The sequence below is a fragment of the Acomys russatus genome, chromosome 22 (genome assembly GCF_903995435.1).
Source record: "Acomys russatus chromosome 22, mAcoRus1.1, whole genome shotgun sequence".
Classification (NCBI taxonomy): Eukaryota; Metazoa; Chordata; class Mammalia; order Rodentia; family Muridae; genus Acomys; species Acomys russatus.
Window position 1 is genome coordinate 39,678,075 of NC_067158.1, and position 17,474 is coordinate 39,695,548.

At 38.3% G+C, this 17,474-nt stretch overlaps 1 protein-coding gene across 2 annotated transcripts in view; it reads right to left on the reverse strand.

Moving 5' to 3' along the window:
• Positions 1-17,474, reverse strand: part of Kcnip4 (potassium voltage-gated channel interacting protein 4) — a 1,056,025-nt gene that overhangs the window by 806,655 nt on the left and 231,896 nt on the right. The window contains exon 1 of one of the 2 annotated variants that reach the window (XM_051165122.1): positions 3,898-4,060. The exons of the other annotated variant lie outside the window; for it this stretch is intronic. Coding sequence (XP_051021079.1) covers positions 3,898-3,985 — 88 coding nt within the window. The 5' untranslated portion in view covers positions 3,986-4,060. Of the gene's footprint in view, positions 1-3,897; positions 4,061-17,474 lie in introns of those variants that run through there. 2 annotated transcript variants of the gene reach the window in all.

Sequence of the window (17,474 nt, forward strand, 5' to 3'; positions counted from 1 at the left end):
GGGAGGGGATCCAGAAAGCTGAGGAATGGAAAAAAATCTATGCTCCTGAAAGGGAGGAAGAAGAGGCTAGAAAAAAAAAAAAAAAAGGAGCACATGGCCAGAAAGTAATTTGTCATTTCTGGGGTTTTGTTAATAGCTCCTCTTTCCTGTTCATGCTTTTAAATGTAACATTAAGGTATTTAAATCTTTACATGATTTGCTTTGTGGGGGCTTGGTCTTCAAGAACTAAATAGTATTATGAAAAATTTAAAAGGGTTTTTATTCCAATTTGGTGAACAAAGGTATGTTGTCTCTGTGTCTGTGGGTCTATCTTCTCTCTTCCTTTCATACCCCATCCCTAGGCTGAAGTTCTGTATATGATAGGATGAGTTTTTACCTTTTGCTTTTGGTGATATAATTTCATTAAATCTGAAGTACTTTAATACATTAAACAACAACACAAAGCTTAATCGGATTTTATGTTACAATCAATTTTGTTCCCCTTAAGTGAAGAATTAAACTTTCACACACCTATAGATTGCAAAGCTGAAGCCTGCAACAGAGCTCCAAGCCATATCTACCTTGAACATATGTTTGGGGAATTGCTCCTAGTAGGAAAATGTGCCTAGGTCTTGCTTTTTCAAGAACATGATATATAGAATTTTTGGATAAATGTCAAAATAAGCCTCAAATAAAGACCATTTTTAAAAACCCATACTATGTTACAAAACTAAAGGAGAAACAGTTCAAAACTTGACATCCATACTACCATTACCCATTTTTGTAGGGGTATACATAGTTGTAAAATAGAGTGCTGATGCACAAATTGCCCACTGATAGACGGATCAATTGAGTATAGAGTCATCTTTCTATCCCCGCTCCATTCGCTTAGATGGACTAGAATACACTGTGTCAGAAGCCCCATCCAGAACTAAATCTGATGTAGCATATCAAGAGGCAAGTATCAAACTGAGGAAAAATCAGATAATTGACCCAGTATTAACTCTTGATAATCTGTCGTGCAAGCCATTAATGTGTATCACTTGCTCATCACTTTTTATAATTTATAACAAAGAATCTTTTTAAGTTTTTATATTTTCAAATAAAGCCAACATATGTGTTTCGGCAATATTCCATTATGTGTACTTCATTTTGAGTTAAGGTCTTAGTTTGCCACTCAGCCATGACTAGGATTCACTTTGCTCATGTCTCAACCCCCTGAGTTAAAAATCTACTCTTTGAGAAGTGACTTAATATGAAAAAGAATATACTTAAGAAGTTTTTGGACAATAAAAATGTGTCATCTTTACTGAAAAAAATTATAAGTGAATCTGTATTCTCTCACTTAAATTTATTTTAGAAAAGTTACATATGTATGTATGTATGTATGTATGTATGTATGTATGTATTCATGCCTACAAAATCCTAGGCATTTTCAAACTTACCTTAAAAGCTTTCAGCTATAGAAGGTGTTTCTCTCTTGCTGATGACACCATTAATGAGGTATGTCAAAAACTATATGTTTATACATCTTTGCAATAAATTTTCTGTGTATACTTGGTAACAAATGAGAAGCAACTGCCAAGAAAATACAAAATTGGCATTTCGGAATTAACCTGTTTACATTTAAAAAGAATAAAACTACTTCCTAATATAATGTCAACGGAGGAACTAAGGAAAAGAGATTTGATTATCAAAAGCAAAAAGTCAGTCAATACATGTTCACACTTTTAAAAATGTTGATAAATCTGAAGACATATGCTGATTGTTCAGGATGCAATTAGCAACTTCTTGCATATCTAACCTTAGAGCAAAATTTTTAAACTGATTCAACCCTGCTTCCTTCTTCTTCATTAATTACTAGCTGAGGGACCCAAAAGCGTTCTAATAAATTTTACATTAGAATCTGCAGTATGAACAGAGTATATTATCACAGCTACCAGCAAATGCATATATTGGCCCTTGCAAGCAGAATTCTGAACAGTTATGAAGAATCCAGTTGAATTTCAAATTTGGTTTTTATTATGCTTGAATAGAAAAAGGAAATTTCAGAGGAACTGAATCTCCATAAGCACATTTCTGAGAACATCGATCAATCTTACGACCCGATGATGGCCTTGATCTCCTACTTCTCCAAATGCAAAGGTACGTGGCCTTTTGTGCCTCAGAACAAGGAAACTGCTCCCACCTACACTGACTTCTAAATGTGCAATGAATACATTTAAAAATACTGCTTCTATATTAGCTTCCCACGTTGTCACTAGACAACCTGTATACTGTCTGTATCTAGCATTAATATTTATGCTTTACAACTTCACACCTACTGTCATCTCCATAAAGGCCTTTGAAATCAAAAGTTCAAGTAAACTTACACAAACAGAATAAACAAACAGGGCACCAAGCAGCATCACAGCTTAAAGATAGAGGTACAGCTACTGAACTACATGGAGAGCTTTACACACACACACACACACACACACACACACACACACACACACATATATATATGTATAATTTTTTTCAATCTCTTGCCAAGATCAAGCATCAATCAATGTACTGAATATTAGTGACCAAGCCATGATACCTAAAAGGATACAGTGTCCTTAACAGAAGGTAGAGAACAAATAAATAATGCCTGATAAGGCCATATTAATCAAAATAAAGTATTGACACTACTGAAGACTAGGTAGAAATACAACAAAACTCCAAGTTAGAAAAGTCGGGCACAGGCTGCCCATAATTATTTCTTAATTAATCGAGATTCACCACATTGTGCCCTGCTTAGGATCAGCATATGGGTATTAATAGGATGTGAACAATAGGATAGTAAGAAGCTTCTTAATACCCAGGGACATTTAGTGTCACCCTTCGATTTCCATTTATTCTCTAGGAATGTTTCTGCCTTTCATATTGCCAACGCCATCACATATGCAGGTGTGCTAACAAACACACCACATCTTCTCCAGATGAAATGTGGCACAGCTCAAAGTCATCTCTGAACCTTACCACTGTCTGTGTTTATCTGTCTCTTTTTCTTTATTATTCAGATTTGAATAACATGACACTCCCAATAGTTCCCCCCACGGCTGGCAGCCAGGTGTAGTACAACATTAACACAGCTTTGTTTTCTCATAGGATTGATAGACCATTAATGATATCTGTCATCAGCGGGAACTAAATTTGGTCCTGCCTGGCTTTAAGTTAGTGACAACACTCAATAATATCATGGGTAGCAAAAAAAGCTACTGGTTTAGTCTCATTATTTTATAACACCATAAAAATATTATCTTGCTACCAGCACTTAGATTGAAAATAGAATTTCTAGTTCATTTTGAAATTCACCACAATGAAACAAATACCAACGATCTGAACACGTTACTCTTCAGCTGTTTTCACATTTTGTTCACATTTTTAAAGGAACTCAGAATTCTCAAAGAAATGTCCTTAACTCCTTCACTGCCATGCACCAAGATCAAACGCAGCGAGCAGTCTATGGATTATAATGAACAAAGAGTTGTAGACTCTTTAACTGCTTGCTGGGAGGACAGCCTTTAAGCTTTTCCCACAAACTGCAGCAAGCAGCAGGAAGGGGGGATACCCTTCACACAATTGTGCCTTTTTCTTTCTTTCTCTCTTTTTAATCACAGACACTGTTTCCTTAGACCAAGGCACAGCTAACAGTGGCGCTGCCAGGTGGACATAAAAGATAAATTCAGACAATCCGGTTTTACCCTCCAGAGCAGAGCTGCGCGGCTCATGTCTTTAAGGAGCAGGAATGTCAGCAAAGGAGACTGCATTTTATTGATAGCATTAGGAAAAAAAGAACACAACAAAGAAATAGTGAGCGTTTTCTACTCTGATTCAACTCTGTTACCATGCTCTGCCAGCCTTGATTTAAAAAAAAAAAAAAGTCATTACCTGTATGAAGAGAACCTGTTAATAGCCTGAGAAGATACTGGGCAAATTTCAATATCTCACGTTTACACCGTTTCCTACAGCCACTCATCTTAAGCAACAAGGTATTCCTCTGAGGAGAGTAGAAGTCTTTGCCAATAGAAAAGGAAAAAACAAAAAAGAAGAAGAAGAAGAAAAAAAAAAAAGGCGGCTTCTGGGGGGGAAACTTCTGTCTCAGTTTATGTATCAGGCTGCCTTACAACTCCTGGGGAATTAGCTCTGAGTGCCTGAGTCAGAAGGTACACCAGCCAGTGCAGATGCAAGAGTAAGGGGGGGCACTGAGAATGCCCTGCCTCTCAGGATGGTCACCAAGTTCTTCTGTGGCAACAGATAAGCTGCTGCTTTACACTTGTAACCCAGCTACGGTGCATCTCGGCATCCTTTCTCCCCCGAAGCAATTGCAACCTCACGGACCATGCCGAGGGAGGCGGGGCCAGCGATGCCAGCTCATCAATGAATCAGCAAGTAAGCAGGTGAGCAGACAGGCGACAGGTCACTGGGGGCTGAAGCCCTTTGGGAACCAATAAGAGAGCCTGCTAAACAATCGGACCTTCTGGGGAGGAATCTCGGGGTCCAAGGGTGTCCAGAATGCTTCTAAAATAATATAAGAGAGATTGGAAAGAGACTGCCAGAGGCAAGAAGTCAGACTATTAGCATACACAGTGATGATCATATTCAGAAAGCCTAGATGCAGGCTGACTCTGAGTCTGATCAGAGTTGAGGAAACAGACGAAGAAAGCAATACTGTTGTGCCACGGATAGGTATCTTCCAGCCCACGAGCTCCGAGGTAGAAAACAAGCTGATACCCAAAACTGTCTACTGTTTCTGCACTGCCAGGGCTCAAGTATTTGGGACTCAGAAGTCACTGAGGGCTTCCTTGCAAACACAGTAACTTGGAGGGCACAGTTGTGAAGTCTTGCTTTGCTTGTAGACAACAGAGCCCCAAAGCTAACTTGCTGCATTGTGCTAAAAGCAGGAACTCTTCAGTTTCTTCCTCGTAAAGGCAGCTACAACTTGTTACGTCTCGACAGGCTGATTTAAGTTAGGTGAACAGTCCCAAGGGCTTGCCATCTGCACAAGGCACTTTTGTACTGAGTGTGGCGCTACACAGGCAGTTTGTTATAAATGCCTGAAAAACCAGATGCCTGCATCTTTGAAAGTGTCATTATTTCAGAGTTCTTTGGGGCTTTTGGTAGTTTCTCGGGTTGCTTTACATTCTTAATTAATACTCCCAGGGCTTTTGTTTGTTTTTACTGGCTCTGTATAAATATAAATGTTGGCACTGTGATATTTAATACATAAAGGAAATTCAAACTCCTTATTTTAAAAAGTCCTCTAATCCTATTTTTGACACATGTAGCAACAGTCCTATCCTTATCTAATATTTTCAATAATGCTATGCATGAGGTAATGTTACTATACAACAAAAAATATTTTGAAATCTCAGGCTTAAAGATGTTTAAGTGGTAATTCATCCCCTTTAAGACTCCCTTTGACCTCCAAAGTCTCCATGATGTATTCACTGAGATGGGTTAATGAAGAAGTATACTTTCCAGGAATTTTAAAAAATTCAGTTTAACAGGCTTAAAATAAAACTATATTTATGCATACAGGTCAGAACATATTTTTAACATTTTTTCATACATATGCCATCTCTGACAATGCTTAGCACAGGAAAGATACATATACTGATATATACATTTTTTTAAGTAATGCTATAAAGTTAATATTTATATGAGTGTGGCATTCTTTAGTTGAATGGTTAAAAAAGGATGCAATGCAGATGATATTAAGCATAGCACATTTATGCATTTATCTTATGGGGTTATACTGGGCCACTGAACAGACATGGTTCCCTGCTGGGCACACAGTAGTAAGACCGGTAATGACACTGATCCTAAGGTAACCATACCTCAACATAACAAAGAAGTTAGAGGAAGATATAAACAAATAATAACAAGACTATATCACAGATGGGCAACTACTGAATCAGAGCAGCAGTATAAGAAAGACATAAGTAAAAAAGGGAAGCTAGCACATAAAATAGAGGAGGGACTCAACTATGGACTATCAAGGCATGTGAGATAGAGACCAGCTTTGGTTCAAGGGACCCTACACAGGGCATGAGATCAGCACCCTTAAAAGAGAGCAAGACATTTATATGTGCCAAAGTACACTCACTCAGGAGAGACTCCTAGGAGATGTTTGCAAGAGTAAGGGAGGGGTAACCATGCTTGAAGGCAGCCCCTGACCAGGGAAGTTGTGTCTGGTAAGAAAAGATGAGCTGCAAGGGAGCCAGAGGACAAGAGAGAATACTAGGGAGGAGGCAGCAGAGTGCTGCAGGAGAGAGTTATGGAGGCATGCATGGCCTTCAGTGGAAATAAAGGTGGATTGTTTCTGGATATACAAGGAAACAGAATTAATGGGGTTTGGTCCATTGACTAAGGACATAAAGGAAAGAGAGTTGGGGGTGACTTCACTGGGGTTTAAATAATTAGTGAGGGTATTCAATGAGCTGTCGAAATGCTATCGTATGCAGTTAAAATGCACTAGGTTGTTTGATGTTCGGATTGTGAGACAACTCCACACATTTTCCCCTAAAATTTCCACTAGCGTTCCCTTTTTTCTACATCCTCACCAATATTTATTGTCTTTCTTTTGGTAATAGCCATTCTGACAGTTGTGCAATATGGCACGTGTGATGCCAATGTGCACTTTCCTCCTGACAAGTGATACTTTGCCCAAGAAATGTCTATTCAAGTGAGTTTCTCATTTTTAATTGGAATGCTTTCCTGTTCTTGTATTGGAGTGTAGAGTCTCTTATCAGATGTACATATTTTTCTCCTAATCTATCAACTTCCTCTCTCTTCTCATAACTGTTTATTTTGCTTTGCAAAAACCTTTTAGTTTGATATACTTTTTGCTCTTGTTACCTGCATTTTTAAATTCCAATATGGGAAATTATCACCCAGACCAAAGTCCTACCATTTTTTCTTATGCATTTCACTCTAAGACATTTTAATTCTAGGTCTGAATTTTAGTTTCTAATTCATTTTGAGTCATAAAATGAGGGCCAAATTTAATTGTTGTGTGCATGTATCTACAGTTTTTCAACATTGTTTGTTGAAGAGACTGTTTCTTGAATTATGTGTTATTGCATATTTGTCAAAATCATGTTCAGGACTACATAAAAAAATGAAATTAATGCATACCAAACAGATTGGTATCCACATGGTCATCTTAGCAGAGTTTATAATATTCAAGATATAAAAGTAATTGGGTAAATAGTTTATATATATCTATAGATATAGATATAGTAGAAAATTATTCAACCTTCAAAAAGTAAATAAAATTTGTCATTTGTGAGAATATAAATGAACCTGTGGAATATTAACATAAATGACAAAGGAAAAATAAAAGCCACTATTGTTTGTTCTTACTTTATGTGAGATCTAAATGTACCTAACTTATACATACAACAAGTAGAATAGTGGTTACAAGAGGCTGAAGGTTAGGGGTGGAGCCACAGAAAATTGTGATCGAAGTACAAAGCTTCAGTTAAAGAGGAAATGTGTTTTACTCTTATATTACATTGCTTGATAAACAAAGACATTGACTTTCATATTTGAAAATACCTGAGTTTATTTAAAATACTCTTATCAGAGTAAGTAAAATAATTTATAAATATATATTAACTTTATGACCTAATATTATAAATACACATTATATCATACTCTAAAAACATATGACCACATATCAACCAACAATTTAAAAATAATAAAAATCAAGATTAAGAGCTAATAGATATCTATTGAAGTTCAGAAATCCACAGGTCTACTTTGAACACATTTAAAATTGAAATATCTCAAATTTACTCTGAAGTTAATTGATTTTTAAATATTTATGAAAATGATATTTATTGTTATGGAACCTTCAGATGTCAAAAGTATAAGAGGCTAGGTATTATTCAGCTAGTTTTCAACAACAGATATGAGGGAGACAAAGTGACTTAAACAACACATAGTTACTACGGACTGTTCCAGAGACAAGAAGGCCTAGGATGGGTACCTGCATCTTCAGGTCTAGGTGAGGCCTCTCCTCTAGCTTTGGGAAATAAAGACTTCCCATTGTGTCATTTGAGGTGTAGAGGAGCAAGCTCTAGTCTCTAGTTCACCTTCTTCTGCAGTGGCCCTGCTTTTCATCACATGGACTGTACCCTGAATGCCTACAGTGCTCTCTTCTAAGAGCACTAAGACCATTGAATAAACTCTCACTTCTAAACTAAATTACTCACAACCCACTTGCACACAATCACACTCCAGGTCACATCTTTCCATATGTACCTAGAAGTAAGGGACACACATACACACACACACACACACACACACACTCATACACACACTCATACACACAGACACATATACATGATCAAAGAATACTATAAATTACTGTAAAATAAAATTTGACATCTTTGATTGGATGGACTATTTCTTTAAGAAATATATATACCTTACCTTGTGGGACTAGTATAATAGAAAACCCATTAAAGCCATTCCCTTCTGACCAACTGAGTTTTCTTTTTTTTTTTTTAAGCTGAAATTGGCATTCAAGAAATGAAAGTCATCCTTTAGGGTAGTGATGTGTGACGCAGAAGCATTCCACGTCCATAAACAAAATGGACTTACATCAAGTTCCTGTGTCTTGTGAAAAAATTAGTTTACAACTTATCATAAATTTAAATGTGAAATGTAAAGCTATGGACGTTTCTGAAAGCCAGGCCCCATGGTGTATGCCTTCAATGTAAGCACTCGGGAAAGTAAAATAGATGATTTCTGCATTCAAGCTCAGCCAGTGCAGAATAGTGGGTTACAAGACAGCCTGGGATAGCAAATATAATTTTGACTTGAAAAGCAACAAAATAAAACAAAGTTTTAACTTAAAAAAAGAATATGAAAAATCACTTCAATAACTAATTCAAAGTAACTAGGCAAAGTAATTAGGCAAAGAAACCTGAAGCTTGTCAACAAATATGTGACTTCTAAAAAGGGAAACTGAAAATTAGAAAACATCAAGCCTTAACACTTCCATTATTAATGATTTCCATAAGAAGTTAAAAGACAAGCTACGTAACTAAATATTTGCTATATACATCCCTGGCAAAAATTAGTAGCCATAGTATATTGAGAACTTCAAAATTCAGTACCATAAAAGCACAAAACTTTTTTATTTAATTATTTTATTCAGATTACATATCAATTGTTATTCCATCCTTTGTATCCTCCTGTTCTTCCCTCCCTCCCACTTTCACCCTATTCCCCTCCCCTATGTCTGTGACCAAGGGGGTACTCCTCCCTCACTATATGGTCATAGGGTATCAAGTCTCATATTGGTAGCCGGCTTATCCTTCCTCTGAGTGCCATCAGGCCTCCCCACCAAGGGGGTGTGGTCAAATATGGGGCACCAGAGTCATTCCCCACTCTCCACTCAATTGTGGAGAATGCCCTGTCCATTGGCTAGATCTGAGTAGGGGTTCAATGTTTACTGCACGTATTGTCCTTCCTTGGTATAATAGTTTGAGCAGAATCGCTGGGCCCAGATCCACCTGTTATAATGTTTTTCTTGTAGGTTTCTAGGACACTCTGGATCCTTCTATTTCCCCATTCGCCCATACTTCTCTCACTGTGATTCCCAATAGGATGTCCTCACATCTATCCCCATTTCCTGGTAAGTGAAGTCTTTCATGGGACCTGCCCCGTGGGCTAGTGTCCAATTATAAGTCCCTCAGTAGAAGAATGAATAAAGAAACAGTGGTACATTTACACTATGGAATACTACTCAGCTATTAAAAACAAGGAAATCCCAAAATTTGTGCACAAATGGAGGGAACTAGAAATGATCATGAGTGAGTTAACCCAGAAACAGAAATCACAAAACTTTTTTGTGAGCAGAAACTATGCAAAGATTTTTTTCACCAAAAAGACAATACAGGTGATAAATAATCACATGAAAATATATCCCACGTTAGTATAATTGAACTGCAGAGTAACATTGAAATAGAAATATCACTATTTCTAATAAGATACGTAGGATAAAAACTTGAGGCGAGAACAAAGGTTGGCAGGATGCAGATAAACTTGATGGCTCCTGTAGTGACGAGAGAGACGTGAGACTATACAGCCACTCTGGGAAGCAACCTGGTGCTGTCTTAGGATTCTGAACAGATAACTGCAAAACCTAACAATTGTATTCTTCAGCATTTTCTGGAGAAATTGAAATGCATTTTTATCACTTCTTTTATTTTTGAGAGTGTAATATACATTTCCTCTTCCTGTTCTTCCCTCTAAGACCTCGCAAATGTCCCTCCTCACTCTCTTTCAAATTCATGGCCTGCCTCCCTTTTTCATTAGTTGCTATTATATGCACATATGCATGTACACGTATATCCCCCAAGTACAAACTGCTCAGTCTGTATAATGTCTTCAGGACCGACCATCTGGTATTCAACACCCTGTGGATGTGCTCTCCTGTGGAAAGACTATTTCTCTCACTCTTAGCATTGCTTATTTTATGCACATTCCTCACACAGACTGATTTTCCTTGTTGTCATCCAGCTCTGTACTTACAATTTAGATAAAACTTCTTATGTGGAAAGTTAAGTCCAGCTATGAAATATTAAAGGAGTGGCCATCTAACGTGTACACATAGGTCCTTTATCTTCATGTACAATTTTATGTTGTCCCTGGACAACAAGTCAATAACCTACAAATAATTCCGTGTGGAAAGTCTCAAAATAGACATTCTGTGATCGTTTACTTTTCAGTTCACAGCACGTATTTCCCAGCAGAATCAGGCCTTCCTCTGAAGATGGCAATAACACATTGCCTGTATGAGATGGTGCCTGAGAGCATATAGGGAAAATAATGTTGCTTAATCCTATGCATGGAAACAAAACATAGTTAGAAAGATATGCTTTAAATGTCAGAACATTAGAAAATGAAAGCAAAAAAATCATAAAATATAAAAAAATATTAATTGTCAACCCATTTGGATTAAATACAAGCACTGTGTACAACAGCATACAATTAAGTGTCCATGGTCAGTGATAAGCTGGTGCCCTTGGTGTTTCAGAGGCATGCCACCAATACTCTGTAACCTAAGTTCAAGGTTTCCCACTTAGCACTCTGAGCATCTGCTATAGAGACCACTAACATTCCTTACACTGGAGTTACAACTAAATTTAATCCACAGACAAATCACACTCACCAGATCACTGTGTCCTAAGAATGACATAAGTGAAGGTCCTGTGCTGTAATTCCTGAAATTAGTAAATTTTCGGGTAAGTGGATTTTAAAGTATGGGTATTTTTAATGGCATTTGAAGAATTGATTTGTTTTTGTTTTTGTTTTTGTTTTTTTCTGATTAAATCTTTCAGAGAAGGCCAAACTAAGGTAAACCAGATCCTAAATGCTCTTTGGTGACTTCTCTACTGCTTTTTAGAATGGAAAACAAAATCTGTCAGCTTCTCTTCAAGGAAAGAAGAGCCCAGGAGATCCCAAGAAGATTCATGTCACAGTGTTGTTTTCCTCCTAAGTCAGCTCCTCTCAATGAATCTTGGTGCATTCTGTGTCTCACAGTGGGAGTGGATACTGTTATGCTTTTCAAATTGTCACAAGTCACAAAATTAAACATGTGCTGTGTGGAAATAGCACACCATGGGGCTGCAAGGAGAAACAGAACAGAGCCTCGCGGCAAAGTCACAGGCTCTGAAAGTGGGTCTTGATAAAATAGCAAACTAGCTGCTGTCCATTAGAGAAGAGTGTCCCTGTGCCAGGTCTATTATTATTCCGGAAGCATCTCTAGTCATGTACTTCAGTGAATAAAGAGCAAGCCAACACACTGTGACTGCTCATATCAACTTCAGTGACAGCTCTGTGAGCACAAAGCAAGTCAAAATCACACCTTCTGGCAGGGAAGGTCCCTTCAGCATGCCTAGGTCAAAATTTTCTAAAAGATTTTGCAGGTAGATCCGAAAGCACAGATGAAGGTTTCTGCCATAATCTAGTATCACCCAGACAAAACTTAATCTTTGGGAGAGGTGAGAACTTTGTCCCACCTTAGTATTAAAAATGAGAGCTTGCAGACAAATATGCACTTATTTATAGATTCACCGAAGTACCAGGTACAAATTCAGATTCCAAAGACCCAAACGAAAACAAACAAGTAACCCCAACCCACCCACCAAAGTACCTAAAGCCCAGAGGGACCAAGAAGTGAAACTCTTTCTACAAAATGAGATTGATGTATATTTTTGTATTGTGTTCAGGAGGGAAACCATTAATTGTCACAGGGAAGTCAAGGTATTAATGGCATAGAACATACATTGGAGATGCAGATAATTGAAACTAGGCACATCTAGAGCCAAGTCTTCCTGATTGGTACCCGACACCTCCACAGTCAAGCCTAAGGACTTGGTGTTACTGCTATTGGAGTGAGGAGGGGATGTGTTTTGCAGATAGAGAGTCCCAAGTATAAGATATCTGCATGCATCGCACTTACAAAAAACCTGAAAAGATTCTAAAGATCACATCCAGCCCAAAGATGGGTGGCACTGTGTTGCCGAAAAAGAATTCCAGTGTCGGGATGAGAAATGTCAAAAGAATGGAGCCTGAGAGGATAACAGAAGAATGAGAGCTAGGTCCTCATCTAGATAGCAGGTTAGATGGTCTGGCTGGCTCCCTCAATGCAGTATTTCACAAAAATGAGTTTAAAATGTGTTCTGTTGAAATATATAACAATAATTTGCTTCATGAGATTTACTTATTTGCCTGGCAATACAGGCGAAGGAACAGGGGCTCCAGTGTACCACTTGATTTAAGCATCAAACTGTTTACTTTAACCCAGATTCATTTTACTATATGATTAAGAATCTATATGGTCTTCAACCTGACTAATGCAACTATTGGAAAGGTTAAAACAATGTTCAATGATTGTGTGAAAATTTTTAACCTATTTCAGGTATCTCAGAAACATTAAAAATGCCAAAGTTCTCATAATGCTTGGGCCCCCTATTTGATACATTTACTTGGAATTTCTTGATTTAGAGTAAAGAAGAGTATTAATTTCCTATATTAAAAATAGTATTAATTTCCTATTAATAATGTTCTGAATTCTTATAAAACATGCAATTTTGATCATCAAAGTGACCTGTAGCAGCCACCCACAGGGAATGAAAAGGAACATTGTAAGCTTAAGCTCACAAAACCAAAGCTCAACAAAAAAGTCCATTTAACCTACCAGATAGTCCTCCTAAAGTCACCTGCAGGGCCAAGAGTTGTGGTTCTGATGAGGAATCACCAGCCTTCTGTTTCAAAGCAAACCCCAAGGAGCAAAGATAACCTCATTTGCAGTTAACATTAAAGACAACCAATAGGCATCTTTCAAACAATCTGAATGCCCATTTGACTTCAAGTGAAGTCATCAGACAAGCCCATTCTGTGGTGCTGCCTACACTATTCAAATGGAATACACTCTCAGGACTTGGGGAGCCTGGCTTATGTTGTTTATTGGAATGGCCAGTGATTTCAAAACAACAACTAGGCTTAGGATTCACCAAGGTGTTCACATCCCTCACTCTACTAATTTTTTGAAGGTAAGTTTCTGTTATTGTTGTTATGCTGCAGACACAGAAAATGTTGAAATGATAAAAAATTATAGGTAATTGAACTCCTCAAACTATTTTTGTGTTATTTTTTAAGGAAGAGGGATGAAAGTGTTTGATGAGGTACCAAGCTCAGAGAAAACACAACTCTGAATATTATACTACTAGGTAAAGAGTAGAAGCATACTTAGAAAGAACAGCATGTTGGTTGAGCTGTCCATAAACTCCAACTGACACCCATAAATGATGACTTGATTTACAAGATTTATTAAGGTGTTATTTACCATCAGAGGGTAGGAGTTAGGTTTCTCACGATCTGAAGGTGCATTCAGGAGAATTTCATAAGAAAGGTCAGTGTTAAAGGTCACATCAAAATCAGTCTTGTAGAAGAGACATTTGAGAATGAATGTCAACAGAGTTTCTCAAGAGACCCGGGTACCCTGCAAGGCTGTGGTCACATAATCTCAGTTATAAATAGCAACATTCCATTTTTCACTGGAAACTGTGATCCCTCCAACTATTTATGGGGGAAATACCAGATTCCAGTTTCTTTCAAGAGAAAGGAGGGTTTAAATTTAAAACATAAGTAGAAAGAATAATGGGAGAGACAACTGGAATTGAGTGTGGGGGCATCTCTGGGACAAGCTAGAAACCTAGGAGAATGGAAACTCCTAGAATTTATGAGGGTGACCCTTGCTAAGACACCCAGCACTGGGAAATATGGAATCTAAAATGACCATCTCCTGTAACCAAGCAAGAATTCCAAAAGAGGGCTTTTGATACCAACTCAGCCACAAAACACTTGACCTACAATTTGTCCCAACTACATGGTATGCTGAGGTAAAGATGGAGCAGAAATTGAGGAAATGGCCAATCAATGACTGGCCCAGTTTGAGACCCATGCCATGAGAGAGAACCTTCACCTGACACTGTTAATGATATTCTGCTATATTTTCAGACAGGAACCTAGCAAAACTACCTTCTGAGAGGCTTTACCCAGCAACTGAGATGGGAATACAGGCAGAGACCCACAGCCAAATATTTGGTGGAGCTTGAGGGATCCTGCGGAAAAGAGGGAGAAAGGAATGGAGGATCCAAAGGAGTAAAAAAGACTAAAAGAAAACACATAGAATCAGCTAACATGATCCCATAGAAGCTCACAGATACAGAATCACCAACCAGAAAGCATGCATGGATGAACCTAGGCCCTTTGAATATATGTAAAGGTTGTGCTGCTGGTCTTCATGTGGGACTCCTAACAGCAAGAGCAGGAGTTGTCTCTGACTCCATTGCCTACCTTGGGATCCCTTTCTCCTAAGTGGGCTGCCTTGTCCAGCCTCAATAGAGGATGCTGATAGTCTGACTACAAATTGATATGCCAAGAGGAGTTGATACCCATGAAAGGCCTCCCCTTTTCTGAGAAGAGAAGGAGGAGGAGGGAAGTAAGAAAAAGGTAACAGGAAGAGCAGAGAGAGGAGAAGCTGTGATTGGGATGTAAAATAAATAAATTAATTAATAAAAATCAATAAAATAACAACTATGAAATCAAAGAACTGCTCAAACAATTCAGAGAATAGGAAGAATAAAAGTAAGGTGCAAATTTTTTTGATTCTTCAGCCCTAATAGTTTGTTTGCTTCAGGCTGGTGAGAGAAATGAGACTTCCGAATGAGTCTGGATCCCAGCTCCTGCATAAGAAGCCACAGAAACACTGTGCTTCAGAGACAGGAGGATCTCTGAAGCTTGCTGGTTTCCAGCTTAGCTCCAGGTTCAGTGAAGGACCCTATCCCAAAGGAATAAGGTGGAACCTGATAAGGCAGAACACATGACAGCCTTCCCTGGCTCAAGCATTTCCATAAACAAATCATATCTCTCTCTCTCTCTCTCTCTCTCTCTCTCTCTCTCTCTCTCTCTCTCTCTCTCTCTCTCTCTCTCTGTCTCTCTCTCTCTCTCTCTCTCTCTCTCTTAACCAAACCAAAACCTAACCAAATAAAACAACAAAAAACATAAACAAAACAAAACAAAAAAAACCTGAAAGGATTCTATGGAAACACCTAGAAACACTAGATGCAAAGGCATTAAGTAATCAAAGAAATATATTTACTCAGTGGCAGCATCTTCACCACATTATAGCTCCCTTTGGAGGGGGACACCTGGTGGCACTCAAAGGAAGGACAGCAGGTTACCAAGAAGAGACTTGATACCCTATGAGCATATACAGGGGGAGGTAATCCCCCTCAGGAACAGTCATAGGGGAGGGGAATAAGGGGAAAAGGGGAGGGAGGGAAGAATGGGAGGACACAAGGGATGCAATAACCATTGAGATGTAACAAGAATAAATTAATAATAAAAAATAAAAAAAAAGAATTCTCTTTGTGTTATTTTTCATTGAAGCTTTTATAACTTCACTAATACATCAGGCCAATTTTCAAAAAATTAAAAACAAAGTAAAAGCAGTATAGCAGTCCATATTCCAGTTCAGTCCAGCAGCTAATAATTACCTTCAGCATATTATGCCAACCATCAATGCTGCCAGCACACACAGCTTTCAAATTACGCTGCACCAGAAAGCACACACTATGGGAGCAAAGCACTCTGCCAGCACAAAGCACGACTTCAACCATTCTTCCAAGTTATACATTTTTGTTGGAATTGCATACAGCCAAACTCTCGACTAGAGACAAAAGGAGGACCCAAATCCTTTGGATCTCGGTTTGCTCTCACATGCAGTTTTAATCAGGTACAGAAAAGGATGGCCACCGCTCTCTTCTGTCTTTTGAATGTCCTTGAGCGTGCTCTAAGAAGGCAGTTCTGAGATCAGTCTAAAGATGATCTTCCTGCACACGTTCCCAAGGACCTTGCTGCCATAGCTCCTTCCCATCAGAGTGGCTGGATTAAATATTCAGGACCCTGCCATGGTGGGGAATCACAAAGCAATGCAGGGCTCTGACCTTCCTCAGGAAAATCAGTCAGGCAACAAACTTGTGGCAATGGTGACACTAAGTGTGTGGCGTAAAATAAAACCTCCTCATGCCATCTGCACACTACATACTCTCTGGCATAGTAAAAGCCCTGTTAAAGTCACACTGCACAAAGTGTCTTAAAAGCCCTATTAGATGTATTTGTAAATTCATATTGAGGTCTACATGCAGCTGACCCACTCTCTGTGACACCTTGAGGGGAGGCAGGCTGGGGTGAGCACTGTGTACTTGGCATGGTCTTCCTCTCCCGGAGGCTGGAGAGGAGAAGATGCTTCGGGTCTCAATTGTTAGTCCACTTCCACTTTTAAAATGCTGTGGATAGAATGTAACATTGAGTCAAAAAGAAAAATAATGGGGTCTGTGCCATAACTCCGCAAGCAGCTCCGTGACTAGGAAATATTAAGGCATCTGCTTTATCTCTAGGAGCAGGATACTCCATCAAGCAAGGGTCCTGAATTTTTTAAACTGATCTTCTCTCTCTCTCTCTCTCTCTCTCTCTCTCTCTCTCTCTCTCTCTCTCAGTGCAGAAGTAGCTTGTTTTTAATGCCAAAGAACGCAGCTGAATCTAAAGATAAGATGAATGCAGCTGATAAAGATCAAATAATTTGCTCGTATTAAATTCAGAATTAAGTATCACATCTTAAATGTGTGTGTCAGTTTTTTTTTTCCTGATCCTCAGACTCATGCTCTGAAGAACTGTTGGCAATCACAACCCCCTTTTCTGCTTCTTATGCAAACAGGCCCCCCGAAACTCCATCATGTATTGATTTGGGTTACACCATCCATTTATCATGTTTCTGCTGTGGACTCTATAAAAATCAAACAGATAAATGTTTTTTAATATATTTTGAACAATATTATTGCTTATAACATTTTTGAATAATAAAATATTTCCCATTCTAA